This window comes from Miniopterus schreibersii, assembly GCF_964146895.1.
Source record: "Miniopterus schreibersii genome assembly, chromosome: 15".
Lineage (NCBI taxonomy): Eukaryota > Metazoa > Chordata > Mammalia > Chiroptera > Miniopteridae > Miniopterus > Miniopterus schreibersii.
Window position 1 is genome coordinate 13799258 of NC_138115.1, and position 27192 is coordinate 13826449.

General features: G+C 36.5%; 1 protein-coding gene and 1 pseudogene across 2 annotated transcripts in view; both read left to right on the forward strand.

Moving 5' to 3' along the window:
* DNAH12 (dynein axonemal heavy chain 12) overlaps window positions 1-27192 on the forward strand; it is a 160522-nt gene that overhangs the window by 125997 nt on the left and 7333 nt on the right. Inside the window, exons 62-72 of the mRNA XM_081160004.1 lie at window positions 1173-1313; window positions 11264-11422; window positions 11588-11732; window positions 14757-14907; window positions 15116-15369; window positions 15590-15730; window positions 19832-19969; window positions 21236-21469; window positions 21748-21936; window positions 24486-24589; window positions 25700-25904. Of these exons, the coding sequence (XP_081016130.1) occupies window positions 1173-1313; window positions 11264-11422; window positions 11588-11732; window positions 14757-14907; window positions 15116-15369; window positions 15590-15730; window positions 19832-19969; window positions 21236-21469; window positions 21748-21936; window positions 24486-24589; window positions 25700-25904 (1861 nt within the window). The remainder of the gene's footprint in view (window positions 1-1172; window positions 1314-11263; window positions 11423-11587; window positions 11733-14756; window positions 14908-15115; window positions 15370-15589; window positions 15731-19831; window positions 19970-21235; window positions 21470-21747; window positions 21937-24485; window positions 24590-25699; window positions 25905-27192) is intronic.
* LOC308568078 (small ribosomal subunit protein uS10 pseudogene) lies at window positions 21979-22591 on the forward strand (annotated as a pseudogene). The gene is made up of 2 exons: window positions 21979-21986; window positions 22076-22591. The product of its transcript is annotated as a small ribosomal subunit protein uS10 pseudogene (transcript).

Sequence of the window (27192 nt, forward strand, 5' to 3'; positions counted from 1 at the left end):
CAGTTTGGGGCTATTACAAATAAAACTGCCATAAACATGCATGTATAGGTTTTTGTGTGAACATGAATTTTCATTTCTCGGAGACAAATGCCTAAGAATGCAATTTCTGAATTATGTGGTAGTTGCTTATTTAGTTTTTTAAGTAATTGCTGAACTTTTCCAGAATGTATGTATTATCTTATATTCCCATAAGTATTACTGAAAAAATTTTAACTAAAAAATGAAAGCAATGTATGCTTATTGCAAATTTTTTTAAGCATATAAGAGTATAAAGAAGGAAATAAATATCAATTATAACCCCACTCAGAAGTAACCACATTTGTCCATATATATATTTTTAAATGTATAGATATTGCGCTAGCTGGTTTTGCTCAGTATGGGACTGAGGACTGACGGTTCAGTTCTGGTCAAGGGCACATACTTCAGTTGCTGGCTTGATCCCTGACCTGGTGTGGGCCCTTGTGGAAGGCAACCAATAAGTGTGTCTCTCTCACATCTTTCTCTCTGTCACTCTGTCTCTTTCTCTGTCTCTCTCTCCCCCTCTTCCACTCTCTCTGAAAGCAATGGGAAAAAAATTCTTCCAGTGAGGTTTTAAAAAAAGTATAGATCTTGACCTGGATTTTAGGCTTCTTTGGGGTAGGTAAATGTTTTATAATTCTTTATCTCAGACAGTTCCACACCCAGCATAGACTCTCACACTAATAAAGATTCAATAAGTGTGCATTTTTTAAAATTAATTGATTTCAGTCATTTTGGAGTACAATATGACATTTAGAATTTTGAAAATAGAAAGATGGCATAAACCATATTTCATTTTCTCACAGAATTATACCCTGTTTTTTACCTAAAGATTTACAAGTTGCACACACAAAAACTGTACAGTGAGGTCCCTATACCCTTTACCTTGTTTCTCCAATGGTAACATCTTGCATAACTATAGTACAATATCACAACCAGGAAATTCACATTGGTACAGTCCAGAGACCTTATTCAGATTTCACCAGTTTTACACACACTCGTGTGTGTGTGTGTGTGTGTGTGTGTGTGTAGTTTCATATTTTAAACAGCGGATACTCGTAAAATAAAAACAACTTACATGTTAATTCATATTTTACTTACTCTTATCTTAGTTTTGCTTGACTAAATATATTTTCCTTTTCTTAACCTTTTAGTAACAAATCCAAAATCTTGGAAAAGCGCCTACGATATTTAAATGACCACTTCACATACAACTTATATTGTAATATATGCCGATCACTATTTGAGAAGGACAAGCTGTTGTTTTCCTTTTTATTGTGTGCCAACCTTCTACTGTAAGTTACTTGCTTTTTCTTTGTTTTAAAAACCTGCCTGAAATATCTAATCAATAAAGATGGCTGCTCTGCTTAATTCATGATTTTACTTGTGTATTTCTCTACAATAGTATGGGTGTTTTTATGTTTATTTGATTTTTTAAATTTAGATCACTTAGAATCAGTTTGTCTATATACACAAGATAGGTTGCTGGGGTTTTGATTGGGATTGCACTGAATCTATATAGATCAATTTGGGAAGAACTGACACACCTTGACATGGAGTCTTACTATACACAAAGATGGAATATCTCTCCTCTTACTTAATTCCTTTTTTATTTCTTTCATCACAGTTTTGTAATTTTCCTCATATAGCTCTTGTACATAATTTGTTAGATTTATACCTAAATATTTTATTTTTGGGGTGCTACTACAAATGGTACTGTATTTTTTAATTTCAAATTCCACTTGTTTGTTGCTGACATATGGGAAAATGACTAACTTTTGTACATTAACATTGTATCATGCAACCTTGCTATAATCACGTATTAGTCCCAGGAATTTTTAATCAATTATTTTGGATTTTCTACCCAGACAATCATGTCATCTCTGAACAAAGACAGTTTTGTTTTCTCCTTTCTAATCTATCCACCTTTTATTTCTTTTTCATATCTTATTGCACTAGCTGGGACTTCTAGTATGATGTTGAAAAGAGGTGGTGAGAGGGAACGTCCTGTCTTGTTCCTGATCTTAGAGGGAGATCCAGTTTCTCCTGTTTAAGTATGATGTTAGCTATAGTTTTTTTGTGTGTTGTGGGGGTTTTTTTGCAGATGTTCTTTCTTTATAAAGTTGAGAAAGTTCCCCTCTATTCCTAGTTTGCTGAAAATTTTTATCATGAAAGTGTATTGGATTTGATCAGATGCTTTTTCTGAATCTACTGATGTAATCATGTGATTTGTCTTCTTTAGCTTGTTGATGTAATAGATTACATTATACATTACTGATTTTTGAATGCTGAACTAGCCTTGCATACTTGAGATAAATCCAACTCAGTTGTGGAATATTATTCTTTTTATGCATTATTGCATTCAATTTGCTCATATTTTATTGAAGGTTTTTGAATATATCTTTATGAGAGAGATTAGTCTGTAGTTTTCTCATAATGCCTTTGTCTCATTTGGTATTAGGATAATACCATAGAATGATTTAAGAAATATTCTTTCTGCTATTTTCTGGAAGAGATTGCAAGCAATTGGTATAACTTCTTCCTAAATGATTGACAGCATTCTCTAGAACCCATCTTAGCATGGTGCTTTCTGTTTTGAAAGGTTGTTAATTATTGATTCAATTTCTTGAATAGATATAGGTCTGCTATAAATTAAATATTTGGGTCTTCTTCAATTTCATATGTTGAAGCCCTAGCCCCCAGTGTGGCTGTATTTAGGGATGAGGCTTCTAAGGAAGTAATTCAGATCAGATCAAGTCATAAGGGTGTGGCCCTAATCTGTTAGGATTAATGTCCTTTAAAAAAATAGAGGGAGAGACACCAGAGCTCGCTCTCTCTCTCCATGAGCAGGAACAAAATGCCATGTTAAGATACAATGAGAAGATGGCTATCGATAAGTCAGGAAAGAAGGCCTCACCAGAAACCAAATCAGCCTCCAGAACTGTGAGAAAATAAATTTCTGTTATTTAAACAACCCAGGCTGTGGTGTTTTGTTAAAGCAACACAAGCAGACTAATAACAAGTTATATTCAGATTATCTATTGCTCCTTGTGTGAATTTTAACAGATTGTATCTTCCAATGAATTGATGCATTTCAATTAGGTTATCAAATTTGTGGGCACAGGGTTATTCATCATATTCCTTTATTATCTTTTTTTAAAAAATATATCTGTATTGATTTCAGAGAGAAGAAAGGAGAGAGAGAGAGAGAGAGAAACATCAATGACGAGAGAGTCATTGATTGGCTGCCTCCTGCACACCCCCGACTGGGGATTGAGCCTGCAACCCAGGCATGTGCCCTGACTGGGAATCAAACCCCAATCGCCTGGATCCTAGGTCGACGCTCAACGGCTGAGCCATGCCCGGCCGGGCCCTTTATTATCTTTTTAATGTCAATGAAATCAGTAGTGATTTCATTTCTAATATTTGTGATTTATGTCTTCTCTCTTTTTTCTTAGTTAAACTAGCTAGAGTTTTATCAATTTTATTGATTTTTTCAAAGAACTGGCTTTTGGTTTCATTGATTTTTCTATTAATTTTTTAATATCATTGATTTCTGCTCTGATTTTTATTATTTCTTCACTTCTACTTTGAATTTAATCTGCTCTTCTTTTAAATTGTCCTAAGGTGGAAACCTAGCTGATTGATTTTATGTCTTCTTTTCTAATAAATGTATTCAATGCTATAAATTTCCCTCTTATCATTGCTTTTGCTGCATCTCACAAATTTGGATAAGTTGTGTTCTCATTCAAAAATTTTTAGATTTTTCTTGAAACTTCTTTCACTCACATGTTATTTAGAAGTGTGTTGTTTAATTGCCAAGTATTTTGGGGTTTTCCAGCTCTCTCTCTTATTGAGTTTAATTCCACTGTAGTCTGAAAGCATTCTTTGTATGATTTCTCTTCTTTTAAGTTTGTCATGGTATGTTTCATGGCCCAGAATGTCACCCATCTTGGTGAATGTTGCATGTAAGGTTGAGAAGAATGTGTATTCTGATGTTGTTTGGTAAAGTTTTCTATAGATGCCAATTATATTCAATTGATTAATGGTGCTATTTAGTTCAAATATGTCTTCACTGATTTTCTGCTGCTGGATCTGTACATTACTGATAGACAGGTGTTGAAATCTCCAAATACAATAGTGAATTAATCTATTTCTTCTTATAGTTCTGGCAGGCTTTGTCTCATGTATTTTGACACTGTATTGTTAGGCATATACATAATAATGGCTGTTGTTTATTTTGGAAAATTGACCCCTTCATCATTATATAATGGCCTTCCTTATCCCTGATACTTTTCCTTGGCCTGAATACTTCTTTGTCTCAATATAGCCATTCCACCTTTTTTTGATTAGTGTTAACATGGTATATCTTTCTTCATCCCTTTTCTTTTAATATATTTGTGTTTTTATAGTTAAAGTGGTCTTCTTGTAGACAACATATAGTTGGATTTTTTTTTTTAGTCTGACAGTCTCTGTCTTTTATTTGGTATATTGAAACCACTGACATTTAAAGTGATCACTGAGCCTGGCCAGGAATGGCTCAGCGGTTGAGCGTTGACCTGGGATCCAGGTGATCGGGGTTCGATTCCTGGTCAGGACACATGCCCAGGTTGTAGGCTCAATCAATGACTCTCTCATCATTGATGTTTTTCTCTCTCTCTCCCTCTCCCTTCCTTTCTCTGAAATCAGTAAAGATGTATTTTAAAAAATAAAAATAAAAATAAAGAAACAAAGTGATCACTGATATTGATGGACTAATATCTACCATATTGTTTATTCATTTTTATTTATGGCTTTTGTTCTTTGTTGTTGTTTTTGTCTTTTTCTGCTTTTTCTGGTTTTAAATGAGCATTTTGTATGATTCCATTTTTTTCTCCTTTCTGAGCATACAAATGTATGTATTTTAAAACTTTTTTTAGTGGTTGCCCCTGAATTCATCATATACATTTACAACTAATCCAAGTCCTCTTTCAAATAACATTATACCACTACCTGGACAGTGCAATGACCTTATAACAGAGCTCTCTCAATTTCTCCCTCCTGTCCTTTAAAATATTCATGTCATTCTTTTAACTTATACACAAGTTATATTCCATCATGGAATACATTGTTGCTATTATTATTATTTTCAATAAACTGTTATATCAATTAAGAATAAAAAAATAAGACTTTACTTTCATTTATTTCTTCTCTAATGCTCTTCCTTTTTTATGTAAACCTTACTTTCTGACCTATGTAGTTTTCCTTCTTTCTGAAGAATTTCTTTTAATATATCTTGCAAAGCTGGCCTACTGGTGACAAATCCCTCAATTTTTGTGTGAGAAAATTTTTTGTTTCTCCTTCATTTTTCAGGGATAGTTTAATTATATACAGAATTGTAAGTTGGTAGCTTCTTCCTTTCAACTTTTTCAACATTTTATTCTTCTCCTATCTTGTTTGCATTACCTGAAGAAAAGTTTATTATAATTCTTATTCTTGCTCTTCTATAGGTAAGGTGGTTTTGTTTCCTCTTCTGTCTTCTTTCAAGAATTTCTCTTTGTCTTTGTATGCCTAAGTATAGATATATATATATTTTTAATCCTCACTTGAGGATATTTTTTCCATCGCTTTTCAGAGAGAGTGGGAGGGAGAGAGAGAGAAACATCGATGTGAGAGAGACACATCGATTGGTTGCCTCCCACACAGACCCCAGGGTGCTGAGGATCGAGCCTGCAACTGAGGTACGTGCCCTTGGCCAAAATCGAACCCAGAACTCTTCAGTCCATGGCCCAACGCTCTAACCACTGAGCAAAACAGGTTAGGGCTAGATTTTTTGGTATTTATTCTGCTTGGTGTCCTCTGAGCTTCCTGGATCTGTGATTTGGTGTCTACCATTAATTTTGGAAAATTCTGTCATTATTACTTTAAATATTTCTTTTGTTTCTTTCTCTTTCGTCTCCTTCTGGGGTTCCCATTATGTGTACAGAAAGTTCTCAATGTTGTTGATAAATTTTGTGACTTTAAGTAAAGTGACATACAACAAAACTGATTTTACTGTAGGCTAATATAAATAAGTTCCTACAGCACCGCATTAAAGTTATAAGGAAACAACGTTGAATAGAACATTGCTCAAGAACTTGCTATATAGTACACCTTTTGTAATTGTCCCCAATTTTGGATATTTTGTTCTTTTTCATTCTTTTGATTCTTTGCATTTCAGTTTTGAAAGTTTCTATTGAAATTTCTCCAAGCTCATGGATTCTTTTCTGGGCCACATCTAGTCTATTGATTGGCCCATTAAAGGAACTCTTTATTTCTTTTACAATATTTTTGATTTCTAGCATTTCCTTTTCTTTCTTTCTTAGAGTTTCCCTCTCTCTACTTGCATTACCCATCTGTTCTTGAATGTGGTCCACTTTTCCATAAGGGCTCTCAGCATATTAATCACAGTTGTTTTAAATTCCCAGTTTGATAATTCCAACATCTCTCACATATGTGAGTCTGGTTCTGAGGCTTACTCTGTTCATTCAAACTGTGTTTTTTGTCATTTTAATTTTTTGTTGAAAGCCAGATATGTTGTGCTGGGTAAAAGAAACTGAGGCAAATAGGCCTATTATAGATATTTTATATTAATCTAACTAGGAGTTAGGCTGTGGTTACTGTTTGCTCTAGCTGTAGGTGTCAGAGACTAAAGTTTCCTCTGGTATCCTTTGTTTTTGCCTCCCTGTTGTCTTTTGGTTTCCCTAGAGACTTTCTTTTAAATAAGTTATTATTCTGAGAACTTATTTAAAAGTATATATTTTAAAATAATGCATTTCTTTTTGCTGTATTCCCGATCCCTATTGATGTGGTGGTAATGTATGGGGGAAGGAAGAGTGTTCTATAGTACTACAAGTTGGTCTCAGTTTTTTAGTGAGCCTGTGCTTCTCAGCTATGATCTTGACAAGTTCTTCTTGTATTTTTACCTCTTAAGTCAGACAGGAAGCTTAGAGAGGGCTATAGTTGGATATTTCCCTCCCCCTATGTGGAAACCTACTGGGGCTGGAGTTGGATATTTCTTTCCCCCATATGTAGAAGCCTTGAGGGAATCCTCTACGGTGGAACCCTCTCCTGGGGCTCTTGTAAAATAGTTTCTCTTAAGGGAAGGCTTTGTTAAGAAGAAGAGAATGCTCTGGGCATATTTCAAAATGACTGTGCTTTCCTCTTGCTGCCAGAAGCAGTGGGGGGTTTTCTCTGATCTTCACTATATAACCTGTCAGGGCTCCTGGAGGTAGAACTTACAAAAGTGCAGAGGTCATCCTACAACTGGCCTGGCCTAGAGTTTTAACTCTCTAATTTGTCCACACTGAGCCTCTAGTAATTTGTAAATTACAGTTTAAGTTTCCCTATTCAGGTAAGTGGTTCTCATGAAGGTTCCTGCTTCAATAATTTGTGATTCTCTGTGTCTTCCTGTCTGTCTTTCCAATTTTGGGGATAGCAGTTTGTCCTATGACCTCAGTCCTCTAAGGGATTTGAGAAGAGTTGCTAATTTTCAGTTTGTTCATCTGTTTTTCTTGTTGTGAAGACAGGAGTGATAACTTCCAAGCTCCTTACATGCCAGACCAGAAACCAGAATTCTCTTTCCTATCATTTTATAAAGTTAATTTTTAATTTCTCCTTCTCTTTTATTTTTATAGTTGTACCCTCTTTTCTCTTCTTTTAGTAATTTTACTGACATAGAAATGACAATGTGCATTCTCAAAATCCCAAAGTCCAATTGTATTCACTACTTTTACCCTCTTCCCAGATATAGAAAGATTTAGAACATTTTATCTCCCTTTACCCCTTCTGTTTGATTTGCGATTGTTGCCATGTGTTTCCATATTCTCTGTATTTTAAACTCTATACGATATGTTTTTCTATATACTGAATCTTTATTTAAAATTACCCACATATTTACCCTTTTGTTCCTATTCATTCCTTTATTTATTTTTAAATTTTCTTATGGAATTTGCCTTTTCTACCTGAAAAACACTCTTTAGTATTTCATTTAGTCTTCATTTAGTACTTCATTATGATTGTTGGTCAAAAATACTCTTTGCTCTTTTTTGTATAAAAAAATCTTTATTTTTTAAGGGAATTATTCTTGAAGGGTATTTTGCTAAGTTTAGAATTTTCTTTCAGTGCTTTGAAACTATTTATTGTCTTCTAGCTTCCATTATTTTGAATGGCTCTTCCTCTGAAAATAAGGTGCCTTTTAGCTTAGGCTGTTTTTAAGATTGTATTTTCCTTAGTTTTTAGAGGTCTTAGTATTATGTGCCCAGATGTGCTCTATTTTAATACTCTTTTAAATGGAAGTATAACATACTTACAGAAAAATAATCAAAGCGTAAGGGTCAGCTTGATGAATTACTACAGTGAGCAAATTCATGTAATTATCACCCAGACCAAGAAATAGATATTACCAGCATCCCAAAAGCTCCCTTTGTGTTCTTTCCCAATCTCTACTAGCCTTTGCCTACTCACCAGAGGTAACCACCATACAAACTTCTGATAATGGGTTGAAGTTTTCTTTGGCGGGGAGTAATCTGTGTGGGACTCATAGGGGATCTGATTGTTATCAGCTGCTTTGAAAACTAGTCATAATTTTTTCAAATATTGTTTATTCTTCATTCTCTTTTCCCTTTCTAGTTACACATCTTAGGCTTTCTCATGGATTCCCTGTGTCTTTTACCCTCTCATCTATGTCTTCTGTCCCTTTGCCTCCCAAATCTTTATTCTCCTTACTCATTAATTCTCTTCCTAGCTGCACCTAGTCTGTAACTAAATCCATTCATTTAATTCTCAGCTTAAATTATTGTAAAAATAAGAAAATATAAGTATTTCTCTTATTTTCCTTTTTTTTCATAATGGTAACACACTGTAAATGCTCTTTTGAAACCTTTTCTGTTAATATAAATAGGAGTTATTCAGTAGAGACCTCCTTTATTCTTTTTCCCCCAGCTTTATTAGGTATAATTGACATATCATGAAATTTACCCATAAGAATACTGTTAGATGATTTTTAGTACATTTATACAATTGTGCAGGCATCACTAATATCCAGTTTTTTATCATTTCCATCATCTGAAAGTTTCCTTGTGCCAATTTAGTCAGTTCCTGTTCCTACTCCCAATCCCAGGTAACCACTAATCTGCTATCTCCATCGTTTTTCCTATTCTAGAAATTTTATGAATGAGACCCAGAATGTGGCCTCTTTGTGAGTTTTGTATGTACTCTTGCAAAGCATGTGTATTTTGCTATTCTTAGGTGGAATTTCTATAAAAGGCAAGTAGGTCAAGCTGGTCTATATATCTTCTATAGCCTTACTGACTTTCTGTCTACTTGTTTAATCAGTTATTGAGAGAGGTTTAGAATCTCTACAGAGATTTCTCCTTGTAGTTCCATCAGTCAATATTGCTTTGTGTTTTGATCCTCTGTTATTGGATGTATGAATGTTTAGGACTGTCATATTCTCTTAATGAATCGACGTGCCCATTTTTTTTATATCCCTGGTAATACTCTTTGCTCTGAAATCTATTTTGTATGATATTATTATAGCCTCTCCAGCTTTATTTGAATACTGTTAGCATGGTTTATATATTTTTCCATGCTTTTAACCTATTTGTGTCTTTATATACTTAAACCATATTTCTGTAGACAGCTTTTAGTTAGGTCTTGCTTGTTTTATCTAATATGATAATCACTAACTTTAGTGAAATTGTTTAGACCATTTGCATCCAATGAGATAATAGAGTTATGTTTAAACCTATCATTTTACAATTTATTTACTGCTTTGCTCATCTGTTGTTTGTTCCATATTTCCTCATTTTCTGCTTTTCTTTTAACTGGATATTTTTTATTATTTTATTTTATCTCTTTTGATGATTTACTGGCTATAGTTTTTGTTTTATTCTTTCAGTGATTTCTTTAAAGTTATAGTATACTTTTTAATTTTTCACAGTCTATCTTTAGGTGAAACTATACATATAATGTCATACATTTTACTTGTACATGTGTTATAAATCCCACAGCACATTGTTATTTTGCTTTAAATAGTCAATTATCTTTTAAAGAGACTTAAATAAAAAGGGCGGGGGAAAGCCTTGTATGTTTACTCATATAGTTATCATTTCTGGAACTTTTAATTTTTTTATGTAGATCCAGATTTCCACCTACCTGAAATTTTGTTTAATATGCTTATAGTGTAGATCTACTGATAATGAATCCTTTCAAGTTCTGTACAACTGAGGCGGGGGTGGAGGGATCAGTGAATATATTTTTTGTATTTTTGTGGTTTTTATCTCTAGAAATTAATTTGGTTATTTTTTATATTGCTTATTTCTCACTCTTTTATTTTTATGTTTTATTTTAACTCCTTCAGCATATTTATAATAGCTCTTTTAACATTTTTGTCTGCCTGTTGTATCATCGCTATCACTTCTATGTCTGTATCTATTGACTGATTTTTTTTCTGCTTATGGATGTTGTGAATTTTACACTGGTAAATGCTGAGTTTTTTGCATTCCTTTGAAGAACATTAGACTTTACTTTTTCAGGTAATTAAATTACTACTGGATTAGTTTGTTCTTTTCAAGGCTTGTTTTTCACTTTCTTAGGGCAGTTTTAGAATAGACTTTATTCTAAGGTTAGGTTACCTTCACTACTAAGGTGTGATCCCTCTGATATCTCCACTAAACAACTCTAGTTGGCAAAAACTCATTTCTAGTTCTGTGTGAGCTCTGGTAGCTACTCAGTTTACAGCTCCCCAGATATTCTTTGCCAGGCATCCTGGAGTTTTACCTACTCCCACACAGTTTAGAATTTAGTAAACCTAGGCAGTCTTCTAGAGCTCCTTTTTGATGCCTCTCTCTCCTCTCCGGTATTCTGCCCACAATTTCCAGTCACCTCAGCCTTTCTTAACTCTGACAGAGATCTCTTTGGCTCAGCAGTACTACCAAGCTCAGATCTTGGTTTCCTCCCTGCTCTGTGGTCTGGAAGTGCCTCCAGGCAGATAGCTGAGGCAATCATAAGAACCACCTTATTTGTCTCCCTTTTTTTAGGGACCTCCGTCCTATATTGGCTATTGTATAATTTCCAAAAACAATTGTTTCATTCATTTTCTTCAGTGTTCTAGTTGTTCATAGTGGAGAAGCCACTTCTGTTTATTTTATCCAAGTTATAGAGGCAGACATTTATTCAATTTTAAAGTTAACAACTCATAGCAGTCCTTACTTTGGGAATACAGGGCAAAGAAAGAGATCGACTACCAGGAACTTATGTTTCTTTTAACTGGAGGAGTAAGTCTTAAGAGTGCTGAGAAAAATCCTGATCCAACGTGGCTACAGGATAAAAGCTGGGAGGAAATTTGTCGTGTTAGTGAATTTCCTGCCTTCCAAGGACTCAGGTAACTGTTTAAACTTGGTGATTTAGCACTGAATAGTGATGGGTCAGTTTGTAATCTAGTGACTGTTAAATGGTTCTGTAGCTATCTTGATTCATCTCCTTGCCCAACAATCTCTCTTTAAATTTTTTCCAATGAAAGAATAACTATTAAGCTTTTTTCCATTAGGACGCATTTTTGTGAATATATATTTGAATGGCGGGAGCTGTATGACAGTAAAGAGCCACACAATGTTAAATTTCCAGCACCAATGGATCAGAGGCTAAATGAACTACAGAAAATAATAATTCTTCGTTGCTTAAGACCCGATAAGGTAAAGGACAAATGTGTTCCATTTGGAACCAGATAATTTGCCATTTTTGAAGTACTAGGTTTAAAGTTAAAGTTATGCTCAAAAGGGTTCATGGAGCTCCTTGGATCTATAGGCTTACAGTTTTTTTCAGCTTGGTGAAAATTTGACCATTATTTTTTCAAATATTTTTAGCCACCCCACCCATTATTCCAATTAAATATACATTAGAGCCCTAGCCAGTTTTGCTCAGTGGTTAGAGTGTCGGCCTGAGGACTGAAGGGTCCTGGTTTCAATTCCAGACAAGAACATGTTCCTCGGTTGCAGGCTCCATCCCTGGCCTGGATCGGAGTGCATGCAGGAGGCAACCGATCGGTGTGTCTGTCTCACATAGGTGTCTCTCTCTCCCCCTTCCACTCTCAGAAAAGATATCCTCAGGTGAGGAGAGATATATATATATATGGATGTGTATATATATATATATATATATGTATATATGGATGTATATATATATATGTATATATATGTGTGTGTATATATGTATATATATATATATATACATATATACACACACACACACATACACACACACACACACACTAGACTGCTTGATATTATACCATAGGTGACTGATACTCTGCTGATTATTTTTAAATCTTTTCTATCACTGTGCTTCAGTTTGGATAGTTTCTATTGTTATCTTTAAGTTTGCTGATTTCTTCTTTTGTAAAGCATCTCATCTGTTGTTAATCCCATCCAATTAATTTTTTGTTTCAGCTAGATGCTTTACCTCTAGAAAGTTCACACACACACACACACACACACACACACATATTCTATTTCCCTTTTCATTCTGTTCATGTTTTCCATTAAATACTTGAACACAGTTACAATAACAGTTTTTTAAAGCTTTGACTGCTAATTCCGTCATTTCTGGATCTGTTTCTATTCAGTGATTTTACTCTTGCATTTAGGATTAGTTTACTGCTTCCTGGCATGCTCAGAAGCACCTCACTGGATAGTGGACATTTTCGATGACTTGAACTGTTATCCTCCTTTAAAGGTGGTTGAATTTTGTTCTGATAGTTTAGGGTCTAGTTCAGGGTCAGCAAAAACACCGTGGGCTACATCCAGCCCATGACCTAATTTTTCCAGCCCATGAGCTCAGAATGGCTTTTACACCTTAAAGGGTTGTTTCTAAAATAGAAGAGGAAGAAGAAGGAGGAGGAAGAAGAGGAGGAGGAGGAAGAAGAGGAGGAGGAGGAAGAAGAGGAGGGGGAGGAAGAGGAGGAGGAGGAGGAAGAGGAGGGAGAGGAGGAAGAGGAGGGAGAAGGGAGAAGGAGGAGGAAGGAGGAGGAGGAGGAGGAAGAAGGAGGAGGAGGAGGAAGAAGAGGAGGAGGAGGAGGAGCACACAGCAGACATGGTCCGAGGCCCCAGGCGCACAGAGCGTCTGCTGCCCAGCACTCTGTAGGAAAGGGTTTGCCAGCCCCTGTGGTCACGCAGCTAAATGACTTAAGTTCAGACCTCTCCTCTCCTTTCCACGTTTGAAGGCTGGCTGGGCAGGCGCAGAGAATGACCTTCCCTCGGTGGGTAATTTAGCTCCGCTGCTGAAGTGTGGCCCTGCTGGGGCCTTACTGGAAGCAAGGTCTCTGTGTCCGCAGCGTCTCCCGCACTGGGTAAACACTGTACATGGCATTAATGGTAAAAGAATAAAAAAGACTTCATTCTTGCTCATGGGAAGCTATTAAAGAAAGAGGAATTTGAAGGCTGATCAAGGAAAAAGATAAGACCATGAGGTCTTCACTAGATGATGCTTTGACAGATTTGCATGTTGGGGAGGGAGAAGTCTCTAACATCAGGAGTCTTTCAAAAGGTTCTGGAGTAGTGGGGGGGGGTCACTACTTTAAGGGGAGGAGAGCAAGGAAACTCCCTAGGGAGAGGGGGCTCATATGGTGTCTAGGTGATGTTGCCCAGCAGCACTGGTGGCTGGGAGTCTCTGGATCAGAGCTCTGAAGGGCAGCAGACTGTTGGGGTCTTAATGTCTTAGGGCTTATCTTATTTATCTATGACTAATAGATGTTCAGTGCAGCCCAACATTTAGGCAGGCTCTAAATGGCTAAAAATCTGATTATTTGGGCTATGTTTAAAACAACTAAATATGTAAAAATGTGAGTTTGGTGCTAGTGAGCTTTTGAGCTAACAGGTCTCAGCCTGCTGTGAAGAAATAAACAATCTAGGAGTGAATACACAGCGGCTATCTTTGTCCCATTTATATAACAATCTGATAGGTGAAATGGTATCTAAGTGCACTTATAATTTGTATTTTATGAGTATTAGGGCATAGACAAAGCTGCCATAACAAAGAGACCTAAAATACAATAGCTTAAATTAAATAGAAATTAATTTATCTCTCTCCAAACAGCCCAGAGCAAATGCTTGAGGGCTGGCAGGCCAGCTCTGGTCTTGAGATCAATCAGAGATTCAGGTTCCTTCTCTCATGCTAGAGAAGGCCCCTAGAATGTGATCCTCATCAGCAAGATTGAGGCTGGCTCATGAGCACCACCTCTGTTGAAGAGAAAGAGTGTTGAAGACAAAGAGCTTCCTCTTAAAAATATGATCTGGAAGCTCCACTCATAATTTCTACTTGTATCCTTCTGGCCAAAACTTAGTACATCACCACATCTAACTGCAAGAAAGGCTGGGAAAATTTGGGGTTCTATTTCCAGAAGGAGACAATAAAGGGGACAGTTTACAGTCTCTGCTATATTGAAAGAGGTTGAACATCTTTTCATATGTTTAAGATCCATTTCTATTTCATTTTCTATAAACTGTTCATCTTCTTTGCCCATTTTTCTTTTGGATTGTTAATCTTGTCGCATCAATTTATAGACACTTTTATGTTCTAGGGAAATTACTCATTGTCTATGATACGCTGCGTGCTTTCCATGGCCATTAAATTCACATTTTACTCTTTGTTTCTTTTCAGTAATAATCAAAATTGTTATGTGAAATAAGAATTAAAGATCATATCTCTTCTCTCTTTAACAGATAACCCCAGCTATAACAAATTATGTAACTGACAAACTGGGGAAAAAATTTGTAGAGCCTCCGCCGTTTGATTTGACAAAGAGTTACTTGGATTCAAATTGCACCATTCCTTTAATTTTTGTGCTCTCCCCAGGAGCAGATCCCATGGCCAGTAAGTGTTTATACTGTCAACTTTAAAGGGCATATAAATGAATCATTGTACTTAATGTCCATTTTTTTATATGACTCTAAGTCAGTAAATCTGATATTTATAGGGAAAGGTAACTAGAATTGTCCCATTAAATACCTGTTACTGAAACATAAGGCGTATTTTATAATTTTAGAGTAAGCAGTGAAACCATTTTTTTGTGCCCTCATAGGCTTGCTGAAATTTGCAAATGATAAAGCTATGACTGGAAATAAATTTCAAGCTATTTCCCTGGGACAGGGACAAGGACCAATTGCAGCAAAAATGATTAAAGCAGCAGTAGAAGAAGGAACTTGGGTTTGCCTACAGAATTGCCACCTTGCTGTCTCCTGGATGCCCACATTGGAAAAAATATGTGAAGATTTTACCCCTGAAGTCTGTTCCTCATCCTTTAGGCTTTGGCTGACAAGTTACCCATCTCCAAAAGTATGTTTATTTCCTATGGAGTTCAGTACATTTATTTAATTATCTGTTACGTTGTGTATCTTAACCAAGCTTTAAATGCTTAACATTAAGAGGGTTTTTTTTTAAAAAAAAGAACATTTCTGGAGTCCTCTGTTATGCCTATTTTTAACCCACTGGTGTATGCATTTTTAGGACTCAAGCTGGTTATCTTGAGTAATGCTCTCTGTTTATTTTGTCTTAGTTCCCAGTAACAATTCTACAGAACGGAGTAAAAATGACTAATGAACCTCCCACCGGTCTTCGGCTAAACCTCCTCCAGTCATATCTCACTGATCCGGTTTCTGATCATCAGTTTTTTACTGGATGCCCAGGAAAGGAGCTGGTAATATTAAGCCTCTGGAACTTTGAAAATATATTTTTATAATGATAAAATATAGAAATGTAGATATTTTATTTAATAATGTTCAACTTTAGGCATTTCCTAAGAAGACAGAAATTGTACCTATCTTGTTTATTTTATTCCCGATAGTTTGTGTTCTGTTTCCCAAGCAGTAGACAAATATTTGTTGAATAAATGAATGTATCTTAGTTTGTAAACCAAAGCCCAATAATGTATTTGATTAAGACCCAAGAATAGCTGTCTATGTTCACATCATTTATTCATTCAATAAATATGTGTGTTAGGTACCATCCTATGTACCAGATACAAAACAATGAGAATAAAATAGACAGCCCCCCCCCCCCAAAAAAAAATCTGCCTTCATGGAACTTAAAATCTAGCAATAATGTTTGACATATTAATAATGCTTTTCAATGTATCCACGTAAAACAGTTTTGCACATGGTTTTGGGGACTTTAGGAGTCCCTATATGTAGTACTCCTTTTCTTACCATTTAAGAAACAGGAAAATGTATAAATACATGGGAACCAAATTATAACCTTAATTACTGATTTAGACCAGGTTGGACAATGTAGTTTATGTCTGTGAACAAATGGGCTTCATAATCCTGAACCCAGAATTAAGCAGATTTATCCACCCAGAGGAAGAGAGGAAAAACCCTTCCTACAGAAAGCTCACTTCTCAGAGAGAAAAGGGAGAAGCTGAGCAAAGCATATCTGGTTAACTTTTTCTAAATTTACTGATCACATAGGTCACTCCCCTCTCCTGCAATGAGTACAAGGAAGGAGAAAATTCAGGAGTGTTACACTGATTGAGGTTTCTCCACATGGAAGAAAACATCAGTATTAGGGGAAAATCCCCTGCCCTCCCCTCCGTCACATGCATGCTATTTATATTTGCCTATTGGAGCTAGAAAAAGAATGATACTGAAGATGAAGGATTGAATTATTTGGAAGCAAGCTAGTTTCTTTCTACTTAATGATACTTTCTGTGTTCCTTAAGTCTGAACGATGATTTCGTTTGTAACTCTGAGAGCAAAAGAGATGCATTGTGGTTTTAGCTATGAAGAGAGATTAGTAGAATGGAGAAGGCGTGGTGTCTGATACCTACCCAGGGTCTGAGCTTCTGCAATTAGGAGAGAGCCAGAAGCAGAGAACGGAAAATTTTAAAGATTCTAAACACAAGCAGAGCCCTAACTGGTTTTGCTCAGTGGTTAAAGCATCGGCCCTCGGACTGAAGGGTTGTGGGTTTGATTCCTGTCATTTGCAGGCCCGATCCCTGGCCCCAGTCTGAGGCTTGCGGGAGGCAACCAATCAATGTATTTCTCTCACATCAATGCCTCTCTCTCTCTCTTCTACTCTCTCTGAAAAGCAATGGAAAAAATATCCTCAGGTAGGGATTTAAAAAAGGGGGAGCTGAGGTAAGAGAAGAAAGAGAGTGTGGCTGCCCTTTGACAGTGGTTCTCAGTGTGCATCACATTCATCTGGCGGGGCCCCACGGCCAGGATTTCTAACTCTGCTGGTCTGGGGTAGGGCTTAAAAATTTACAGTTCCTCTACATTTCTAGGTCATGCTGGTATTGATTGATGGTCCTGGAAGCACACCTTGTGATCCATTGCCTAAGGCTTCTATAGCTGACTGTTTTTGGTAGACACATATGAAACTCCTTGGAGGCTCCTAGAAATAGTTGGGATGCCCTTTGATAAGGCTAATGTATGACCATTGGGCCAGCAATAATTTGAACTATCATAATTTGGCTATTAAAAGTAAATATGATCTTTATAGTCACAGGTAAATTGAAATCTTGGGCATTTGAATTATCTGGCAATGATAATATATTAGTTATTTGTCAGTTTATATGTCTATCTCTGTATTCAGCTGTGTGCCCCTTAAGGGCAGGGATACATTTCTATATTTCCATCCATCCATCCAATAAATATTTCTTGAACATATTAGGTGTAAGGCAGTCTTCTAGGAACTGGTAATATGGTGATGAACATATAAACATGTGAAATACATAAACATATAAAAATCCCTGTCTTCATGGAACTTACATTCTAGTCAAGAGAAATATATGCAAGGCAAGCTTAACCATAATACCCATAAACCTGGCGGCTTGTTGAAGTTACAGATGTCAGTGGCCCACTCCTGGAGATTCTGATTCAATAAGTCCAAAGTAGAGCTCAAGAGCTGGTACAAATAAACAATATCAAAGGAAATTCAAATGTTAAGTAGGTTGGGAACCACTGCCGTGATTTTATTTCGAACTACGAGAAGACAAAGAAAGGAGGGGAGATGGGAAACAAGCATTCATTGAACACCAGCAGGTTCCAGGTAGTTTAAATATACACGTCTTCTCACCTTGTAATATAGGCATTATCATAAACTCAGGCAAATCAAAGTCAAAGTCGTATAGCTCACAAGTGTTAGAGGTGGAATTTGGTACCCAGGTCACTCTGTCTCTTCCTGCTTTTGTGCAATTAACTCTTCTTGGCTGTTGGAGAAAGCTTCTTGGAGGAAGTGACATTTGAAGTAGGCACAAAAAGTATGCCTAAAGGCACAGAATTATGACAGCTGTTGAAAGAGCGACAAATAGCTTATTTTGGCTTGACTGGTAGGAAATAAGAGTGGGAAGGAATACAGGGACAAGACTGTGAAAATCTTTACATGCATTGCTAAGGAATGGGCATGAGTCAACACAAACCAGCAGCACATCATAGAAAACAAACCAAAAGACAGACCCCACTGATGCTGGGTTGATGATATCATCTGTAGGTAGATGATGATATCAGCCTGCTGCCCCCTTGGGTCAGTTGCAGAATGTACCCTGGAAATGTAATTCATAAATCAGTTGGAAAAAACACATATGGGGCAGGGGGAAATGCTGCCTTCAGAAAAAGATTTACTAATAATATTTAAGAATGTTTTTAGAATATATAGGTTAGTTTTCTCAAAAAAACATTCTAGATAGCAGGACTGGAGCAAATTCCTCTGATATCCCTTTATCACATCTCTTCAGTCCATATCTAATCTCAGCCACAGCTGTAGAAAGCAGTTCTTTGTGTGTTCATACTCATCTTAGGCTGACAGCATCTCATCCTAAATATGCACCTTTCTGTATTCTGTTCCTGATATTCTCTGATACCACAGCAGCCTTCTTGGCTCACAAGCACAGGCCAAAAATGTAGAGAAATTAGCACCTCCTTAAGAAACTCATTATGTGAAAATATGTGGAAAATATACCTAAATTAGTTTATTACTCTCATTGACAAAAGGTTTTCCCCTATTAAATATATCACCACAGCATTCATCCAGTATATGTAAAATATGCTTTGATTTATGTACAGCATTTCAAGAATACAGCTATTCAGTTAAGCCATGGTATACTTTCATTTTAATGTTATAGAAACAATTTCCACTATTGCATCACATGAAAATAGCTGGATGAATTTTTTACTGTATTTGGAGCTATGTTTGATATGGTCTAACTTAAAATACAAGCTGTGTAGCATACTTGAAATTTACTTGGGGGGATTTCAAAGGGATGGGAGGCTATCCTCCAGAGCACTGACACAGGCTTAGTGAGAGGCCCATGTGACATACATATCACACATATGAAGATGCCACAGAGTAAATAAACAGTGGTTTCCAAAATGATCTCCAAATGGAAAGTCACAAAATCAGAAACTACATATTGGTATTTATTTGTATCATAATAATTAGTCTCCTGCACTTGCAATCTCAAGCATATGCCAGTGAGTCTATGAGATAGTATTTAAGTATTGAAGTTATAAATATCTATGAACAATACCAAAGTATTACTAGCCAATACTTTGGTAAATGGTAGAATTATTACATTTTAATGAATTTTAATATTATTGCAGTGTGTCTAGCTTTGGAGGTATTAAGTCGTAAAATTAATACTTTTTATAGTAAACATTATTTTAGCACGTCTTTTTTAAGTAGAAGGTTTAAGAGATGCATGATCACAGAATCTTACAATGAAAAAGACCACTGATTCCCCTCATTTAACTACAGGAAATCTGATCAGGATTTTTTTTCTTGTATAATTTTTATATTAAAGGCATGGGAGAAGTTGCTTTTTGGAGTTTGTTTTTTTCATGCCCTTGTACAAGAGAGAAAGAAATTTGGTCCTCTTGGTTGGAATATTCCGTATGGATTTAATGAATCGGACTTACGCATCAGTATTCGACAACTACAGGTAAAGTTAGGAAGGAACTAACACTAATGGAGAATTACTGTGTGTCAGGCCCTTTGCTTAGAATAACTTATTCAGTTCTCCCAACACCACTAATAAATGGGTAGGTAGTAATAATAATTATGACTATGGTATAAGAAGTACTGTCTCCATCTGGATTTTTTTTTCTGTTACAAATAATGGAAAACCTGATTCAAACTGTAATGAAACTTATCTCACATTTTTAAAAAAGTGCAGAGGAAGGACAGCCTCTGGAGTTGGTTGATTCAGCAAAAGTGTTATGAAGGACCCTGGTTCTTTCTGTCTTCTGTTTAGCGCCCTCCTCAGTGTTGACTTTATAGAGGTCCTCACTATCTTCTGCTTTTCTCCTCCACTCAGTGAAATCTACAATTTAGCTTTATCAGTCAACAGAAACAGGCTGTCTACTTTAAGTAGAAAAAGAACTTATTGAAAGAATATTGGGTAGGTCACAGAATCACCAAGATGGCTGGAGAACCAAGGCATGCAGAGTCATATCCTAGTCACACCGTGTCTGGTGGGAGCAGCACCTCTGCACTTCTTGAATATTAGACACCGCAGCTCACATACTTGCCACATACACTCTGGCCTACTGCAGGCCCTCTGTTGTCATCGAAAACAATTCTTTGCTGTTCCTACTTTGCTTCACAAACCCCAGTCCGTCTAGGATGGATGCATCTGAGGAGCCAAGCCCAGGTCAGAGGCCTAGGCGTTAGCTGTAAGGGAGGTGGGAACTCACAATGTGAGACATTCAGATGGTCAGCAGGTGCCCTCCAAATAAATAAATAAATAAATAAATAAATAAATAAATAAACACTGTAAATCCCTACTCACTCAGACTTTGAACTAGGCACATTACTTATACTAATTCTAATTCTCACAGCAACCCTGTAAGGTTGGTATTATTCCTATTTTTAAGAAAACCAAAGCTAGGAAGTGAACTTGCCCAACTAGACACAAACAGAGTATTAATAATTTCTGCTTTTTTTGTGCTGCGATGTGGGCCTTTATGACCTGTGGCCCCTGAAAGGTCACCCATGGTGATAATTCTTTCAACCCCACTTCTGTGTGTATAGATAGCTGATGATGATAGATGATAGATAGATAATAGATTAGATAGATAGATAGATAGATAGATAGATAGATAGATAGATAGATAGATAGATAGATATAGATAGATATTTAAAGCCATCTTAAGATGGAAATGAAGTGAAAGACCGTTTTTCTTGTTTTATGTTTCATTTGTTTCAGTTATTTATAAATGAATATGATACAATTCCATTTGAAGCTATCTCTTACCTGACTGGGGAGTGTAACTATGGAGGAAGAGTGACAGATGATTGGGACAGACGTCTCCTCTTAACCATGCTGGCTGACTTTTATAATCCACACATAATTGAAAACCCTCATTATAGGTTTTCTCCCAGTGGAAACTACTTTGCACCTCCCAAAGGCACCTATAACGATTACATTGAATTCATTAAGGTAACTGATATCACTTGAAAATAGAGTTAGATTTAAGTGCGATTTTTCTAAAAAACAAATAGTGAAAAATTTTGTGGTAATGTGTAAGATTAGGTAAGTATTATGGTTTCAATCAATTTTCAGTATCTTTTGTTGCTAATAATTATTGAAAATTAGAAAAGTTTGATTCCTTTATTGTTTGTTTAGTTGATTTTTAACCCTTTTTGGTTTGCATGTGTCTACGTTATGAATTAATGTGTCCAGTGAAAATGTGATGCTTGCTTAATCTATTCTGGTAGAAACTTCCATTTGCTCAACACCCTGAGGTATTTGGATTACATGAAAATGTTGATATCTCCAAAGATCTTCAACAAACAAAAGTCCTCTTTGAGTCCTTGCTCCTCACCCAGGGAGGCTCCAAACAGACAGGATCTTCAGGAAGTACTGACCAGATTCTACTAGAAATTACCAGAGATATTCTCAAAAAGGTAATTTTAAGTTAAAATATGTTGCTTATAATATAAATCAAAATGGTACTGTAATGGCAGTCAGAAACTCTATTTAGGAGCATTATGACCTTGAGTGAGATATTTTACCTTTCTGGACATTAGTTTTCAAATCTGAAAGTGGTGATAAGGTTCCTGTGAACACTCGAGATCAGGAACGTAAAGCACTTTGCACAGCTCTTGGAGGAAGTCAGCCGCCTGCTCCTGCTCCTGCTCCTGCTTCTGCTCCTGCTGCTGACTCACCGCTGTTCACTCACCAGAGGAACGAGTCGGTCAGGAAGCTGCTCCACAGCCACACCTTTAAAGATGCGGGAAAGACACAACCAGAGGTGGCCATTCACCCAATTAGAATTCCTCCAACCAGACACAACCTAAAGTCTGGAGAAGATGTGTGCTGACTTGATCAGAGGCGCACAGGAAAAGAATGTCAAAGTGAAAGGACCAGTTCGGATGCCTGCTGTGGCTCAGAATCACTACAAGGAAAACTCCCTGGGGGCAGGGTGCAGCTGAGAATCCACAAGCGACTCATCGACTTGCACAGTCCTTGTGAGATTGTTAAACTGATTTCTTCCATCAGTACTGAGCCAGGAGTCAAGGTTTGAGTCACCATTGCAGATACTTAAATCAACCTTTTTAATAAATTGACTATCTGTTGTTTAAATAAATAAAAACAAATTAAAATAAAGTACTTTGCATAATGCCTAGCACATGGTAAGTTCCTAGTAACTATGGCTGTGGATGAACTAATGAACACATAGGGTTTATTATCATTTCTAAGCAAAGATAATGGGCCTGCCTTTTTCAAAATATGTTTTGATTGATTTCAGAGAGAGAAAGGGAGAGGGAGTGAAAGAGAGAAACACTGATGAGAAACACCGATAGGCTGCCTCCTGCACGCCCCCTACTGGGAATGGAGCCTGCTACCAGGCATGTACCCTGACCAGGAATCTAGCTGGGTGACCTCCTGGTGGATGGGACAACACTTAGCCAACTGAGCCACACCAGGCAGGGCGATAATGGACCTACTTTTTTAAGAATGGAGGAAATGGTCTGAACTCACTGGATCAAGGAATGAATAGTTTTTAAGCTACTTTAGGAAGTGAGAGGCACAGGGAAATAAAATCAGCACTAAATTAGCTGCTAGAGCTCTTCCCCCCCCCCCCCCCCCCATAATACAGACCGATGTACTTAGCTAGCCCTACTAGGTAAAGAGGAATGATACTTTCTATTCTCACCTTTTTTTCTATCTTAACTTCAATGAAGAAGTACTAATGTAACTTTAAAAAAATGTATGGTCCCAAGCACAGATCTTCACAATTCCCCTCCAAGGCAAATACTATAATTATCCCCATAGTTCAAAGTCAGGCACTCTGACATAGCAGAAACATGACCCATAGTCCATCTGCCTTGAAAGCCCATGGGCAGCACCACTCTTCAGCTCTCACAGTTGGCAGCCTTACCCGACACCACTCCTTAAGAGCCTACTCACCATACACCTGGCTGTGGCCACTGGAGAAGAGAGGGGAGCAGCGATGCCTGTGAGCCCTGAGTGAGAGCAAACTAGCCTCCTCCCACTCCTACTCCTGGAATGCTGCTTCTGTTGTTTGCCTCTTCTTACTTCTGACCCCTGAAATAATCAAATTTCTTTGATTATTTATCTCTGTGGGGAAAGGTTGTCACTCTTGCAGAATGGTGGCACAAGATCCCCAACAGGAAGTTATCTGGCAGTGGAACCTGGGACTTATTTGGGGTAGAGGGATTGTATTAAGCCAAAGGGTCCTTGAGTGATACCACCTAGTGTGACTTAGAATCCTTTTACACCACCCAGAGACCATCACCTGGCGACACTCTGGGCAGCTCAACTTTTTTATTTTGGGACTTCCCTGATTGGGAAACTTCTTTGTCCTTTAAGGAGTGTGAATTCCAGTGTCCTGTGGCTTGATCATTAGTCTCAACGTCCCCTTCATCACTTCTCAAGCATCCCTGAGGTGCCTCACAGAAATCAGACACGTGATGGCCTTCTCTCTCCCTATGCCCTGGAACCCTGCCACATTCACACATTATTTATTTGATAGTGGCATAAACTAAGCTATTTTAAGCCAGTTGATGATTAGAAATCAATATTAAACAGTTATGAAATGTTATATCAGTTTTATGAATACAAAATAAGATTCAATTTACTAAAGGAAATTATACAACTTTTCAGAAATGTATATCTTCTGCAAAGTGCTATATTCTGCAGCAAGGGCCTTGGAGTTAGAGACCTGTGGATTTAAACAGATCACCTTTTGGCTGTGTGTCCTTGGGCGGTTACTTATCCTCTCTCTACTTAAATGTCTCATCTGTAAATGGCGATAATAATGGCCACCTAAGAGGAAATGGTAAGGATTAAGTGAGATGATGTATGGAAAGCAGCACAATGCCTTGTATATAGTAACTGCTCAGTGTTAGCTATTAGAGATATTATCACTGAATGAAACTAATTATCTGTTCTGAGAGTAATATGTGATCTTCAACATCTGTTGTCTTAGCTACCAAGTGATTTTGACATTGAAGCAGCCCTATTGAAGTATCCTGTGAGATATGAAGAGAGCATGAATACTGTGTTAGTACAAGAAATGGAAAGATTTAACAAGTAAGGATCTATATCTCCAGTGATTCATAAGGTGACCAACCAAAGTTGAGAAAAAGACACATTGGTATTGATTTAAAACTTTAAGAAAAAAGTAGCAAAACCTGCCATTTCTTTAGAATTTCCCCCCTTTTTAATTTATAATTTAATTGCATAAGCTTTTTGCCCCAGGAGTGAGGATATCTTTTATAATGTAAAAATAATGATGATAAAAGAGATCTGGTTAAAATATTCATTAATCAGAATTTCTCTTCAGAAACTAAAGATGAAATGAGCATTAGTTAGGCCTGTGTGTAGTCACATCTTTTGACAGTTTTCTTCCACTTGGCATATATACACCTCGCTTTTCTTCCTGAGTACAGCCTAGGTTGATTAGGTACCCCGTGATAGCAAACAAATTATATGCTTTGAATTTTTTAATTGAATTTTCTACAATTCAGTCCTGGCTTAAGGAATGGAGACTGTTTTGGTCATGAGTTTTCTAAAGTGTTTCCAAGTTTATTTAGGTTTCCAGACTTGTTTTAAAATAAGATATATTAATTAATTCAGTTTTTTTTTAAGAGCATATATATAATAAGTATTCATAAGAACATATATGTAATAACATATTATCCCTCACATCAGGTATATTTAGGCTTCTAGCCTAAAACTCTCGCTTCAGTTATATTTATAGTGTTCTTAGCAGTTTGGGCCTAAGTGGGAAGCAGAGTGTTTGAAAGTGCATTAATATACATACTCTTTATGCTTTGAGTTAGTTTCCCAAATTTCAGCCATTGAATAACACTTTTATAACTTTTTTCCACATTTAAAAGTCACCTGTAACATTATTTTTCAATAAATCATTCTCTGCTTAAATTAGCCTGGTCCTATGCAATAATACCCAGAAAGCTAGTTGTATTGTTTACTATATTTTAAAATATTTATTATTAAAACAAAAAAAAGTTCATTTAAGTATAACCTAAAATGACCTTACATTACCAAGTAGAGGTGACCATACTTTGGGAAACACTCTCATAAAGCTGTGAATGAGACTCCTGCTATTTCTTCTGAAAAGACTCCATGTTGATATTTACTTCATATATATGTTGATAACATTATTTTCTTTCCTTGCAGTTTAATTAAAACTATACGTAACACTCTACAGGACCTTGAGAAAGCTATTAAGGGTGTAGTTGTCATGGATTCTGCATTGGAAGCACTCTCTGGCAGTTTGCTTATTGGAAAAGTTCCAGAAATATGGGCCCAACGATCATACCCAAGTCTTAAGCCTCTAGGAAGTTACATCACAGATTTTCTAGCCCGGTTGAGCTTTTTACAGGTAAAAGATTATATATAATGGGGAGACATTAGAAATTGGTTATGGTCACTTGAAGTCTCTGAGTTGAATGGAATATGGTTAGTAGTTTCATGGTAATCTAACCGAAATTTTAGAATATTGAAAATTACACACATTTCAAAGTATTGAGTAGAGAATTAACATGTTGCTTTACGCAAATCCAAGTAATATATGACATTTATATTTTTGAAGATTCTGCATTTGTGGTAAATCACAAAAAAGAGTCTGAGGCTTGGATTTATCAATAATTGGCCATTGTCTTAAAAGCAGTTGCCTCTTAGCTTTTATCTCATAAAACCAGGGAAAAGATGAGTGCTTTGAACTTTCATTCTCCACCCCCCAACTCCTGCCCCAAATTCACACGTAAAGGATGTTCAGGGCAGGAAAGCAAGCATCGCACAGGGCACTATTTTTCCTCCCTAACCCTCAGCTCACGTCCATCCTACGGTTGATATTTATGTAGGGGTAGGGGGTGGGGACATACCCAAAAATACTTTTTGTAAATTCACATAGGTATATGACCTAGCAGAGTTCAGTTGCCTTTTTATTATATAAAAGCTTTATTTGTTTCACTGTAGAAGCTAATCATAAAATATCCAGTGCTTGTAAAGATGTGGAGGGACGGACATTCTCATACATCCCTTTTCAATTTTTGTCAATCTTGTTGTTTAAATTTAAATGTCTTTGATTATTTATTAGTGAGCCTGTGCTTCTTTTGGTATGTGTGCTTGCCGTCCGAATTTTCTTCTGTGAATTGCCTGTTCATCTCTTAGGCCGTTTTTCTTTTGGCCTATTTTAAAAATTGTAACTTATAGGAGCTTTTTATGTAGATTATGCATTTAACAAACAAAAAAAACAGTACAGAAGAGTGGTTTTAAGTGTTTAAGCTCTAGAAGAGTTCCACTTCCTAGCTTCAGCTTCTTCATCCATAAAATGGGCACTTTTATCTCATAGGGTAACAGTCTATAGTATGCGATAAGTATTCAGTAAATGTGGACTACTCTTTTGTAAAATCAGAAATTGTTGAATTTTATCAAATGCCTTCTCAGCATTTATTGCTGGCAATGTCATTTTTTATCTTCTTTAGCTCATTACTGCATTGAATTATATCACTACATTTCCAAATGTAAAACCATCCTTGTGTTCCTAGAAAAATCCCTCTTGGTCAGTGATACCTTAATCTTTTAATGTTTTAATTGATTCCATTTGGATATTTTTAGGGCTTTTGATACACATTACCTATTTATCCTGCGGAAAATTTATTCAATTG